The sequence below is a fragment of the Mastomys coucha genome, unplaced genomic scaffold (genome assembly GCF_008632895.1).
Source record: "Mastomys coucha isolate ucsf_1 unplaced genomic scaffold, UCSF_Mcou_1 pScaffold20, whole genome shotgun sequence".
NCBI classification, from domain to species: Eukaryota; Metazoa; Chordata; class Mammalia; order Rodentia; family Muridae; genus Mastomys; species Mastomys coucha.
This window is the reverse complement of record NW_022196903.1, coordinates 114,867,724-114,881,939: the sequence shown is the minus strand read 5'-3', so window position 1 is coordinate 114,881,939 and position 14,216 is coordinate 114,867,724. Positions and strand designations below refer to the sequence as shown.

General features: G+C 41.1%; 1 protein-coding gene across 1 annotated transcript in view; it reads right to left on the bottom strand.

Moving 5' to 3' along the window:
• The window catches only part of A2m (alpha-2-macroglobulin), a 46,859-nt gene that overhangs the window by 24,902 nt on the left and 7,741 nt on the right, over positions 1-14,216 (bottom strand). Inside the window, exons 8-18 of the mRNA XM_031383291.1 lie at positions 13,630-13,750; positions 12,820-12,934; positions 12,566-12,675; positions 11,296-11,457; positions 9,560-9,787; positions 9,038-9,101; positions 7,457-7,599; positions 6,543-6,692; positions 3,531-3,698; positions 3,070-3,145; positions 1,716-1,842 (exon numbers count right to left, since the gene is read on the bottom strand). Coding sequence (XP_031239151.1) covers positions 1,716-1,842; positions 3,070-3,145; positions 3,531-3,698; positions 6,543-6,692; positions 7,457-7,599; positions 9,038-9,101; positions 9,560-9,787; positions 11,296-11,457; positions 12,566-12,675; positions 12,820-12,934; positions 13,630-13,750 — 1,464 coding nt within the window. The remainder of the gene's footprint in view (positions 1-1,715; positions 1,843-3,069; positions 3,146-3,530; positions 3,699-6,542; positions 6,693-7,456; positions 7,600-9,037; positions 9,102-9,559; positions 9,788-11,295; positions 11,458-12,565; positions 12,676-12,819; positions 12,935-13,629; positions 13,751-14,216) is intronic.

Sequence of the window (14,216 nt, the reverse complement as noted above, 5' to 3'; positions counted from 1 at the left end):
AATGCAAATGCTTGCCACCCCGTCTCAGTGGATCAATCTCTATCTTGTCTATTTCAAGGCACTGATGGGTCTTGGTAAATGCCAAGCTCCTGGTGGCCACATTGACAAACACAAAGAGCAGAGAAGCATCTCAATAGTGGTTTTCAACTTCTGAGTCATGCCCCCTTTGGGGGTTAATGACCCTTTCACAGATGTTGCCTAAGACCATCAGAAAATACAGATATTTGCATTACAATTCATAACAGTAGCAAAATTACACTTATGAAGTAGTAATGAAAATAATTTTATGGTTGGGGGTCACCACAACATGAGGAACTGTATTAAAGGGTCACTTTATTTGAAAGGCTGAGAATCACTGATCTAGAATCTCTCTGGTTGGGCTGGTTGGTGAAGTGTGTTTCAAATGCTGGGAGAGCTCAATACCTTATGTTCAACCATGGACACAATGTGCAGACAAATCCTATTAAGAAATAATAAACTTGAAAAACACCAAACAGATACTAACAGAACACTGTGAGAAAACAGCAAGATAGGCCCAAATAGAGTACTCTCCAGCCTCAGGCACAAATAGGATACTCTCCAGATTAGATCCAATGCTGGGTCAAGAAACAGTCTCAACAGCTTAAAAAGCACAAAATTATTTTGTGTATCTCTTCTGAGAAGATTGCTTCATTCATCAATTGGCCTAATTTAAGGAAGAATTAACATCAGCCTTTCAAAGACATCCAAAAATGGAAGGAGAGACCAGCCTCCCTGAGATATCAAAGTCAGATGAGAAGCTCAAAAGAAGGTCAAACTATAAACCAAAATCTTAAATCAACAGAGAGCCACATTCCTCAATAGAACAATAGCTACTGAATCCAACAGGATATTCAAAAGATTAAACAGTGACCGCTGAATGCAAAGCAGGGCAACCAATGGGACAGACCACATTAGCCACCATATTGGAAGGCAAAGTCCATAAGATTATCGTAATAGATACATTAATATAGGACAAAAAACCAGCATCCTTTCATAATATGAACTCTCAATAAAGTAGGTATAGAAGGAACTTTTTTCTCTATAACTCACTGAAGTTCAAAAACTGTAATAGATCTATATTTCTGCATCTATAACATATATGTTATATAATATATTATATTATCCGTACAATATAAACTGCCTACAAGGGCCCCCTAACATTCTAACCAATGGAGAAGAGCCAAAAGCTTTGCCTGTAAGATCCAGCACAAGGTAAGGGTCCCATCCTCAGGCTTGTTCAATGGAGTACTAAGAATATTGTCAAGAATAATTAGACTAGAAAGAGATGTCAAGAGTATTCACATTGGAAATGACTAAGAAGATCCCTGATTACAGATTATCTGATCCCAAATGAAGAAAATCTCAAAAGTTACTTTAAAAAACTGTTAGGACTAATAACTGAACTCAGTGATGCTGTTACATGCAAAAATGAATGTTTGCATTTCTATACTAGTAGCATGCTATTTGAAGAAGCAATAAAGACAACAATCCCATTTATGATGGAATTAATACTATAGAAGTCAATTTAACTTCGGGAGCCTCTACATTGCTCAACTTCATTAATGTTTTCCCAGTGACAGTGAAACGCTGTACTCAGCAATTATAAATATATACACTAAAAAGGGGAAACTTGAGGGACTTCAAACTGTGATAGACCTACATTTCTGCATCTTATATAAAAATAAGTTACTTACTCCACAATCACCAAGTCCCAGATCCACGTCTCAGGGAAGTAGCTTCGTGTAGTCTCTGTGGGAGATTCTGAAGACTCTAGAAAAGCATCCACGTGACCTTGGCTTACGAGGTGGTATGCAGCTGGTACTACAGTAGGCAAGAGAAGACAGGGCCAGTGACTACAAAGATAGAGCTCATGAACCATTGTACTACCAAAGAGCTACCACAGAAAGATGGAGGAGGTAAGATGGGAGCCAGGAAAGGACACATGGGCAATGAAGTGACAATTCAAGTGAATTCTGAGGTATTTGAACAAACACTGAGTCAGGGGAAGAAAATCCCAAGCACAGACTGGAAGAAGGACTGGAAGAAGTGTGGCAGAAAGCCTTGGACTGTATGCAGAAGAGATGACTTTGTGGAATCTCAGGAAGCTACAACCCATTGTGCCAAACGGAGAGACCTAGGGTGTTGGGTGGGGAGGAGGGCAGTAGGCTATGGTAGCATAGGAAAAAAATGGTAGTGGTTTTGAGAAACAGTTTATAGCAATGGAGGATGTATTCCATGCTGAGTGAGAGTGGCAGTCAGCTGTCCCATACTGTCACTCTCTATGAGTAAAGTGCTGGTAAACTTTTGACAGCTACCCACTCTAAGGAAATGTACAGCAACAGACACATGGACAGGCAGTAGCTACATGGGCAGATAATAAATAACTTTCCTATAAATCCTGGTAATAAAGGATTAAACTCTCTAATTTATAAATAAAAATATCTGATTCTCTGTAGTAAATTTCACATGGAAGAACATGGATTCCCACAGAACATTTTCCTAGATTTTTCCTTTTCCCCATATTTGACACACCCAATCACTAGTTAACAAAATAATAATAAGGCCACGTTGCCTACTATGACTTGGCAAAGAAACAGCTTACATCACTGAAAATAGTGAAACGTGTTTACTGTTGTATAGGGCCATTGAGGGAGATCTTTCCCCGCCTGAGAGAATGCAGCCCTGCATTGTGAGCATTTCTAAGGCTGTTTTCATAGTTAGCCTCCTGGGAACCTTCCTTTCCTTCTAGCCCCTTGTGTCTATCGGCAGATATACGTTCTTGATGACTGAACTTCTGACTGCTCAGAGTCCATCCTTTATGCTGTGTCTGTGCTGGATCTGCACTTCTCCTAGGCCACTGCTCACAACCATCTTCCGTGCTCCACAGACGTACATTTTGTGAGGGTGCCAGTATCAGATTCGAGCTTTGATTGTTAAGAACATTATGTCACAGCCCTATTATATCTGAATCAAGATTTGGGTTAAAATTTCAATTACATTTTATTTTTAAGACCTTGTCTTATTCAGGTCAGTGTTTTAGGCACTCACTTTTATTGACTCCGAGCCGTTCACAGACTTTGGGTTTATGGATGTTCAAGTTGGTGAATACCTTTAAGCCCATATCCTACAAAGAAAATGATCACTGATCAGTGTGCCCCATACACGCCTCCTTTCATCTGAATTAAACTTTCCATGTTTGCATCTGAAAACAGGGACATTATACCACATTGTCCCTTAAACTCACTGGACAGTGATAATGTTATACACACTACTTATAAATACCACAAAGCAATGACTTTCAATAAAAAGAAAACTTCATTAATCATTAAAACTTCTGGTCCCAATTCTGCTGCATTAGGCAGATGTCTTCTGGCTGGTGAACCCGAGAAGTCACTTGGTTCCTTTATTCTGTTAGTTTCAACTGTGATAAGAAGGTATTTGAAACAAATAACTTTCCACACGGGGTACTTTAAGAACCTTTAGAGCTATCTCTAAGATAAGATGTTTACCTTTAGGAACCCATACATGTCCTCTTCATTTGTATTCTGTACTGGGGAGTACAGGATTCCATTAATGTAAGTGTCATTTTGCTTAATGCAGCCATTAGTGTCTTCTTCCTGTTGATTCACACCCTCGGGGAAGCCAGTGAGGTCTTTCACTGGTAGCAGATCATAAACCTGCAGGAACGTAAAGCATAGAAGAGCTAACCTCTCTGTGGCTTTTTATTAAGTAATAGGAGAAAAACTCGCAAGAGCAGCAGCACCAAAACCTAATGGAATTCCCATCTAATTAACTGAAGGTCTTGATACTTGTTTGCACCATTTGGAAGCAGATGCTATCTACTTAACACTAAAATGAAATAAGACCCTAATAACTGAGAAACTGAGCTGTGCCGTGGGTGATTTGATGTTTTGGGGGAGAAGGGATGAAGGGATAGTTTCTCACCACCTTGGAGCTAGCCACCAACTCTGCACAGAACAAAGGACACGTGCTCCAGAGAGAACAAGTACTGCGAACACCCCCCACGTGGCAGCAAACAGTATGTCTAAGGTTTTATTCACACAGACAAAATGCTCCAGGTCATCCTTCAGTCCCTAAGGGCTGAACTCTGAAATACTGAACGTGATGCTTCCAACCCCATTCAGGGGAGAGAAGTAAAATAGACACGTGCTGACAGATGCACAAATGTGCATTCACAGGAAAGTGACTGTGGCCTGAAAGGACAGGGCCCCTGAGCCTGTGATGATCCACAAAAGAGACTCCTCCTTAACTGGTCCCCGACAACCTCCCTCCCCTGCTTTGTCTTTCTCTAAAACATACATTATCCATTTCAGTTACAAAAGTGTACATTTTACAAGACACAAACATTTGACTTTCCATAGCTCATAACTAGCTCCCCAACATTTAGTACAGCCCTGAGAACACAGTGGGTGTTAAGTTCATGTTCAGTGAATGACTCACACTGCCTGGCAAAGTTGCTTTATCAGTATTTTACTGACAAAGGATGGAGAGGGACTCGTGTCCTGCTACAAATACCTGAACACGCCTCCTTTTCAGAATTACTAGACTGTCTACTCTATGTCTATTAGAGTTGGCATCAATTTAAAGCTCTGAAAAGTATAAAAATCACATTATACATACACAAAAGAACGCTATTTTCTCCTAATTGAAGTTTTTCCTCCTTATTATGCTATTATAAATGTAGTTAATATGTTCTTTAAATACATATTTTAACATTTCTATTAAAACACCACTTAGAGAGCAAGCACTGTAGACGGAGGAGGTGGTTCAGCAGGTATGTCCGCCATACAAGCCTGAGAACCTGAGTTCGATCCCCAGAGCCTACTGTGCAAGGAGCGAGTTGACACTGAAAGTTATTCTCTAACCTCTACCTGCACTCTATACTGCGGTACTTGCACACCCATGCACAGCATAAATATACACACAATAATATAAAATAAAAATTCATAGACTAAGAAATTATACTTTCTTAAACGTTTATTTCCTTTTTTAACCTTATTTGTTTGTTTGCTTGTTTGGGACAGAGTCTCTTTATGTAGTCGGGCTGTCCAGAAATTAGTATATAGATCAGACTTGCCTCAAACTCACAGAGATCTTCCTTCCCCTGCCTCCTGAGTGCTGTGACTAAAGATGTGTGACATCACACTGCCCTTCTAAGAGTCAATCTGTGTCTCTCTCTGTCTCTCTGTCTCTGTCTCTCTGTCTCTGTCTCTCTGTCTCTCTGTCTCTCTGTCTCTCTGTCTCTCTGTCTCTCTCTCTCTCTCTCTCTCTCTGTGTGTGTGTGTGTGTGTGTGTGTGTGTGTATGTGTGTATACTATGTGTGGAAGTCAGAAGGCAGCTTGTTGGAGTGATTCTGTCCTTCTACCATGTGGGCTCTGGGGATTGAACTCAAATTATCAGGATTGGCTGCAAACTCCTCTTTTCAGTGAGCCTTTTTTTGCCAATCCTATACTTAGACTTTTTTTATAAAAGCAAAGATATATTATTTCTTTTGGTAAGCTTTCATAAATACTGTAGCAAAAACACATTCCAGTTGTTCATGTTTTATGAAAATGAGAATCTTTGAGCAAACTACACTTGGTGTATACTGGTGAGTAGGTATCGGTAATGGTGTAAGCTTTCATTATATCATTCAAGTATTTTATTTCTCAATGTTACTTGCACAAAAGGTTTATTTTTTTCAGTAATGATGTTCTCTTTTTGATGTTCTTTATTTTAGCTGGTGCCACTCTTATGAAAGCAGAAATCTGAAATACTGTTGAGTCTGTGTGGTCTCAGAGCAGGCAAACAGACCACTCAGATCTACCTCATGAAGTTTATCAGCTCCCCAACATGTTAAAACTAGCTTGAAAACAATTATTATTGATTTTACAGAGTTGCTGGTTTGGCCACCCTGCCTTCTTTTAGATAAGCATTTTGATCATGACCTCGCTGGTTCTACAACCAGAAATAATCCTGTTTAGTTTGCAGGACCATGCCCCTCTTGTATCACTTTTTTACAGCCTGCCTCGTGCTCTCCCAGCACTGCCAAGCTCAGAGGCTCGGCACAACCACAGCTGGGTTTACATAGCCATGTGATCTGGGGCAAGACATTGATGCTTGCATCCTAAGTCTTTCTGGTTAACTTGCACTGTCTTTTTACCTTTTCAAACTATTGATTTTCTGGTTGGTTCCAGGCAAACACTTGCACAATTCTTTCACTTGCCATAGCTAGCGGTGTGAGAGGAAAGGAGGGATACAAGAGATCACGTGCAAGCATCTTCTTCCTCGCTAAGCAAAGCGTCTGGCACAGTTCAAAGCCATTAACCCACAGGAGACCACAGTTGCTTTATTTTATGCTTCTCTCTGTTCTTTGGGAATTTCATGGCATATATTGTGTTCTTTCTCCTTCCCCTTCCTCAAAGTCACTCTAGTTTCAACAGGTCTTGCATTACTCAAGCGTTTCTCCTCGCTTCAAGGACCTCCCATGCTTGTCATCTCCAAGGCTGACAGAGACTTACCAGAGAGGCAGAGAGCTCAGCCTCAGGCTTCATGAGCAGGACACTTTGATCCACAGCTCGCAGGCCACAGAGGGACTGAGGAGAAGCCATGACACTGAGGAGGGCACGGGTGGCCGGAAGACCACTATTTGGGTGGAAGACCAAATTCACCTGACAGATAGTAGAGAAAGGCCAGAAAGATCAACTTCTGAATCCCACCATCTGTCTCTTACAATTCCCAGGTATTTCTCACCTTCGACACAGAACAGCTTTGGTAGATCTCACAGTGGTTGGTGTTGGGCTAATTGAGTGAGGCCTTTTCTGCTCTTGAACTTTTGCTTTGATTCTCAAGATTCTGTCAGACAATTGTCATGGTCTCTAAAGATGCTTCTAAACTGGCCATATGGAAGTTTCAGTCTCTTATCTCTGATATACAGTGTGCTCATTAACTCTGGATTTATGGAATGCAAGCAAAGGTCTAGGCACTTTTGTTTGGGCTTCATGGCCTTTAACGTTGGCTGTGTACCTTCCTAACACTCCATCACACAGAAAGGGAGAAGGCATTGGGAGCTGTGTTACATGTTTAGAGTCAATGGTACATAGAGGATTTTGAAACTGAGACAATAACTCCTTGATGTGAGTCTGCAGTGGCCTTGCAGAACTTTCCTAGGACAGTCATTTATCCCTTCAATCCACACACATATCAGAGAGTAGGTGACAGCAGGGACTACTCGTTATAAGTGCTGAATTTTTTATATTTATTTTATTTATATAAGTACACTGTAGCTATCCTCAGACACACCAGAAGAGGGCATCAGATCCCATACAGATGGTTGTGAGCTACCATGTGGTTCCCGGGAATTGAACTCAGGACCTCTGGAAGAGCAGTCAGTGCTCTTAACCACTAAGCCCTCTCCAGCCCCATAAGGACCCACCTTGTTGGCCAGGCAGTTTTCAATCTCGTATTTAACAGTATCTCCAACCACTTCTCCATTGGGCAGAATGGTATAAAGGACCAGTCGAGCCATGGGAGCCAGGTCTGTCTCCATGGAGATGAAGATGGAGAAGTGACCTTTCACTGGAGCACAGAGAATGAGAGATGGCAACCATGGGTTAAACACGTTCAGAGTGAAAATGAGAGTTACTTTATTACACAGAGCCAGTCTGAGCACCTAACCTAGCCAATCATGGCTTCTGTTAGTGGACACAATGCACACACAGATGCTTGACTACCTTGCAGAATTCTGGTTCTGGGGAAGACAATTATACAAAATCCTCTCTCCTATATAAATTATATATATATATATATATATAATTTATATATAAATTATATAATATATAATTATAATATAATTATATATATAATTATAATATATATTATATTATATATAATATATAATATAATATATATTATATATATAATATATAATATATATTTATATATAAATTATATAATTTATATATAAATTATATATAATATATATATGCTTTCTCATCCCTTTTGAGCTTTCGCTGAGTGACACTAGCCTCAAATGCTATCTAAGGAGTGGAGGTGTCGACTTCACCATCAATCACTCCTAATCCTCACATTAAGAGAAGAAGCTGTGAGGCCTGACCATAGGAGGTTAGCATACTGCATTTACGCTTATGTCCTGTTTACCCTCCATGAAATATGACCCTATCCTTTTCTCCAGAAGAGGAGAGCTACGTTCCCACGGAAGCCAGCCTTGATGCCTGTAGACACTGTAGTGTTGCTTTAAACATTCTTGAGTCTGCCTCACCAAGAGATAAAGAAGTGCCCACTCATAGCTTTCTAGTAAGTCAGTTTTTAGAACCCACCAGAGGGGGGGAAACCTTTAAATGTTTATTATCCTGTTATTCAAGGGCAGAGTCCCATTCCATGGTAGAAATAACCAGCAGAACCTTTGTAAATCATCATTAACTTAAAAAGACACACACCCACCCACCCACACCCACACACATACACACACACCCACACACAGAGAGAGAGAGAGAGAGAGAGAGAGGAGAGAGAGAGAGAGAGAGAGAGAGAGAGAGAGAGAGAGAGAACACAGATACACACAGAGATAGAGGGAGAGCATGCATACACACAGAGCACACAGACACAGACACAAAGAGAAAGAGAGAGAGAGAGAGAGAGAGAAGAGAGAGAGAGAGAAACGAGAGAAACAAGAGAAACTTTATCACAGAACCTGGTAAGTAGAAAGCACCCCAAAGTCTTCCTCCTCTCCATTTACGAAATTCTAAAATGTCTTTCATCTGGCTGGAAAATAGCTGCCATACCCTCATGGCCCTATCAATGTGTGAATTAACCTAAGTAATATAACAGAACAAAAGAAACTATTTGATAAAGGATGACAAAAGAAGCATGCATCCCTCCCGGCTTCCTCTTCATTCTGAGTAGATGCAGAAGAGCCCCTTTGGAAGCATCCTGATGTGCACTGAGGTCAGGCGGTCAGCATGGAGCAGAGCTGTGGGGAGAATGCCATACTCACTGTGTTCCTGCTTCACAGGCAGAACATGAGTCCCCGCCCGGACAATGCCTCCCTTTGCCATCATCTGCAAAACAGGAAATTAAAAAATTCCCAACAGACATCTTCTACTGTCTTCCATTCTGCAGGCTTGGCTTATTGAGCCACTGCTGGAAATGATTAGCCCCAGGAGAAGTCAGACTTTAGAAACAAATGAATGAGAAGCCAGGGGCTGGAGAAAAGGCTCAGCAGTTAAGAGCAGTGTTGCTCTTCCAAAGGACCAAATTCAGCTCCCAGCACCCATGCTGAGCATTTCACAGTCATCTGAAACTCCAGCTGGCGGGCGGGGTGTGTGTGTGTGTGTGTGTCAGATATGCTTTTCAGGCCTCCTTGGGCACTCGCATGTATGTTAAACATTCATAGATACACACATACATAAAAAGAATATGTTTGAGAGGAAGTCAATAGTGATGTGCATAGTTTCTTCACTCTTTAGCCCCAGAGAGATGTATGTGTAGGCAGTACTAGGGTAAGCTCCCTTCTCACCAGATAATAGAAAACCAGCTCCTTCAGCTCCAGCACAGCCTCTCCGTTTAGAATATAGTGCGCCTGGACCTCCAGGGTTTGCTCACAGCGCAGTTTATTGGGCAGGGATTCCAGGTGCACGAAGCTTCTGCTCGGTGAGAAAACAGCGTGGGCAGTGTGCCAGGCCTCTACATTCTCTTCTGTCAACCATCTGAATCCATAGCAGACATTGCTATCCTTGTATTTGGCCTATGGAATTAGAAGAAGAGTGTTACTTTACTGGATCATATGTTAGGAACCCCTGTCCTCATAATGTTCTACGGATTCACTCCTCCTTCACTAGCAGCTACAAGTCTCTTCCTCTACAGTAATAGTAAGAGAGGCCCATACTCCATTTCTTTCTTTGTTTGCTTTTTTAAGAGCATATTCCTTTAAGATAAGTGCTTGCACTTGACATATGCAATGATGATAGCCAAGGAGGGATGGCTAGAGCTGCCTGGAGTAGAAGCTAAGTTTTTTTTTTAATTAGAAATTTTCTTTATTTACGTTTCAAAAGTTCTCCCCTTTCCTAGTTTCCCCTCCAAACCTCCTCCTGCTCACCAACCCACACTCTTCCATTTCATGGCCCTGGCATTCCCCTACACTGGGGCATAGAGCCTTCACAGGACCAAGGGCCTCTCCTCCCATTGATGTCCAAAAAGACCATCCTCTGCTACATATGCTGCTGGAGCCATGAGTCCCACCATGTGTACTCTTCTGTTGGTGGTTTAGTCCCTGGAAGCTCTGGGGCTACTGGTTAGTTCATATTGTTGTTCCTCCTAAGGGGCTTCAAACCCCTTCAGCTCCTTGGGTCCTTTCTGTAGCTCCTCCATTGGGGATCCTGTGCTGGGTCCAATGGGTGGCTGTCTTAAATATAGGCATGGTTTGTGGCTTCTTCCCACCTAACGCCCTGAGTTTGGTATTTGTAGATCAGAAGAGAATAACTTGAGCCATGTGTCTTGCCTTGGTTGGTTTGGCATGGTTTGAAGATGCCTCTGGTCCTTTGCCAGCGCAGATAGACGCTAGAGCTGTGGAACCTCAGCAGGGAGAATAAGCACAGTAACTGCCTCACGAGGGAGTCACAACCTTGGTAATTAGTTCCCACTGGCTTTTATGAATAAATGAAACAGTGTAACCTCATGGACTTGAGAAAATGGTTGAAAAAAAATCAGCTGCTAAAGCCAAGTGGGAGAATGACCTGATGCCCTTCCCAGGGCTCTCTTAGGTGTGTGAGTGAATGTGTTCTGTAATTCTGAATTTCATCATGTTTCAATCAGACTAAGCATACTATTTGCTAACAAACATTTATTATTTTTATGGTAACAACATTCAAAATACTTTTTTTCTAGCTTTTTTGAAATACACAGTACATTATCCTTAGCTATGATCTTGCATCTGGGGAGTAGGATGAACAATAATATTAACATAAGAGTAAGGCTGCTAAATTTTATAGAAACATTAGTTAGTTTTAATTTTTTTGAGAAGTTAGTACAATATTTTCCACAGTGTGTATACCATCTTATATAATAGCACACCCATATTTAGTCATAGCATTACTTTTTTACTAAAACTACTAGAAATTGGCCTTAAATTGTCTCTAAGTTATGGGGCTGTTTTCTCCCCAGAGGACTAAACACAATTTAGAGATTTCATGTCTTTAGGTGGCAATTTTGTTTCCAAGACCTGTTCACGCCATTCTAACCTGTCTCCACACTCACCCTGACAGTTAGGGATGTGCCCATGATGTCCTCGGTGTTGATGGAGAACCGTGCCAGGCCATTCTTATCAGTGGTAGTATTTATGTACTGGTTTGCTTCATCAGCTCCAATGAAGATCATTTCATATGGAACAGGGGTGCCTCTCCCATCCACCAGGAGCACCTGGAGATTCAAAGCAAAAGTCTATTCCTAGGCATTGCATGCACACAGTCCCAGGCACTGTGGATATCATTAGGAGGCTTCAGTGTGGTAGAAGGGTACAGATGCTAAATAAACATATAATAACTGCAGGAAGAGAAATAAGAGTGAGAAGAGATATAAAGCGACAGGAATGCATAGGAGTGACCTAACAGATGCATTGTGGCTAGTTTGCAAAGACTCACAGACAGTTACCTAAGAATTATATAGTGATAGAAAATTGAATTCAGTAGTCAAGTTGATTTGAGATTCAGACACTTATCTCATGGTAGACAAGATAATTTCCTATGGCTTAATGCTATGGCATAGCACTCTGTATGCAAGCAGAGTTCTTATACAGGGGCCATTCGCTTCTCCAATTGATTTGTAAATGTTGGTTCTCATCCTCGATGGGGAGAGCAGGCAGACTTTACGATGTACCTCCCATGTGGCAAGGTTAAAATGAAGGAGGCACAGTCAGCATTACACCAGCTTTTAAACCAAACTGTTGTCAATACTGAAGTCAGCCACACAAATAAATAAAACAACCCAGGCCATATTATGGAGCTAGTGACTTCTTTTTTTTTTTTTTTTTTTTTTTTTTTTTTTTACTATATGCTACTTTGAATTTTTTATTTTTAATTGACACATAATACATATTTATAAAGTTAAATGTGCAATTTCAATGATATGCAAATGGTGTATAATGCTGAGATGAATCCTCTCATATATTTAGTAACGAAAAAAAAAAAACATGCTTAGCCAGGTGGTGGTGGCACATGCCTTTAATCCCAGCACTTGGGAGGCAGAGGCAGGTGGATTTCTGAGTTCGAGGCCAGCCTGGTCTACAGAGTGAGTTCTAGGACAGCCAAGGCTACACAGAGAAACCCTGTCTCAAAAAAAAACAAAAAACAAAAAAACAAAACAAAAACAAAACAAAAAACAAAACAAAAACAGGCTGATATGGATGAGCATTCTTAAATATATATATGTATATACACAATATTTTTTCCTTTGGCTAACTTTAGCAGAACTTGTACCAATGATGTGAGTTTTGATAGCACATGGCTTGATGAATTGAAAGATACTCCACCTGGCCAATGAAAGGAATTCCTGGTCTGAAATGTGTATCCACGTTCACAAACGATAGTTTTGTTATGGTTCTTGTGATCTTGGTGAACACTTTTCCGGTTTCTTCCACACCTGAAACACAAGGAGAGATGTTCTTTCGTTGAAAGCTGATGTCTGCGAATTTCTTATATCATTATCTCCTCCCTTAAAGTTCATAATTTGGCTCAAGCAACAATCAATATAATTTTCTTCCCCCACGCCCCTGCAACACACAACCTGTTCCTTCTTCTTGAATCGTGGCGCTCACATCAAGCTGCATCTCATACTCTTGTCTCTTTAGCTGGAAAGACTTGGTTTTCAGTAGCTGTGAGAAGCAGCCACGGCCATCTAACTAATAAGGGAGAAGATAATGGTGCATATTAAACTGTAGAGATCAGGAGTTGGTCAATCTGGTAGAATTTAGGGGGAATGATAACATAATCTGGCATTTTCTATTATATTACAGCATAACGTGCACTGTCTGGGGACTAGTTGCAGATAATTTTATAACGGTATCTTGTGAACAATTGAGAGATACAATTTTTCACTGCCTGACATTGCTTGATTGAGAAATATACTAATGGTTTTGGGTAATCTTACTGCAACTAAGACCTAACGTTTCACCAAATGCTTGCTGGGTCGCCTCTCACAGCCGACAGCTGGTGATTGGTCACCTATCTGTTCCCTCCCACAGCCGACAGCTGGTGATTGGTCACCTATCTGATGACCCTCCCTAGGTCTTCTCCTTGGCCTCTAGATGGGGCATTGCAATAGGTTCTTGCTTCTAGAAAGAGAATAGGGCTGACACTCTCCAGGGTCAGGGTGATTTGAAAGACGCATGGCTTTTGGCTTTTCTCCTTTTACAGAAGGAATCTGGGAAAGCTTTGCATGGCTCAACTTCTGTTATTCTGGAACATATACATTGGGTGATTGCAAAAGGCAAGTAATGGTTTTTTAGCGAAGTCATTTACTTATTTTTAATTTCTTAGAGATATTATAAGATTCTCCCCCCCCGCCTTAGCATCTCGCTGCTGTCAACAAGCCTACCTGTTGACTGAGTTTCTCACAGAAAGCCAGGGATTCTTCCCCGAAGCAGCTGGAGGGATTACTGTACTTTCTGCAAATGTTCACAGTCACACGTCCTGGAACAGGCTTCCCATAGGTGTATCTGTATTAGAATATTGCCAAATGACTCAAAGCAAGCACTGGACATCCCTGTTTCTTCCTCTGTAAGTCCTCTTCAGCTACAGCACACCCATTCTCAGGGTTTCGTTCTGTTCTGTGCAGGGGCCACTCCTTCCACACCAGAGGCAGACGAACTCTGACTCAGAAAACATCCACACCACATGCCGGAGCTCACTGCACTTTCCTTTTGTCTGGTATTTTTAAATTTTTTTTAATTATACTTGAATTTATTTTTGAGATAGTTCCATAGCCTAGAGGAGCCTTGGTCTCATCCTTTTCCGGCCTCAGCTTCCGTTGTGTTGAGATTACAGGTATAAACCACCATTTTCAGAAAAATCTAAATAATGTTGTTTTTGTTACAAAGATTAGATAATTTTTTTTATTAAAAAATTTGGTGTCATCAAATTTTCAAACAGCATCTTTGGATTCTCCCGCTCCCTGCCTCCCCC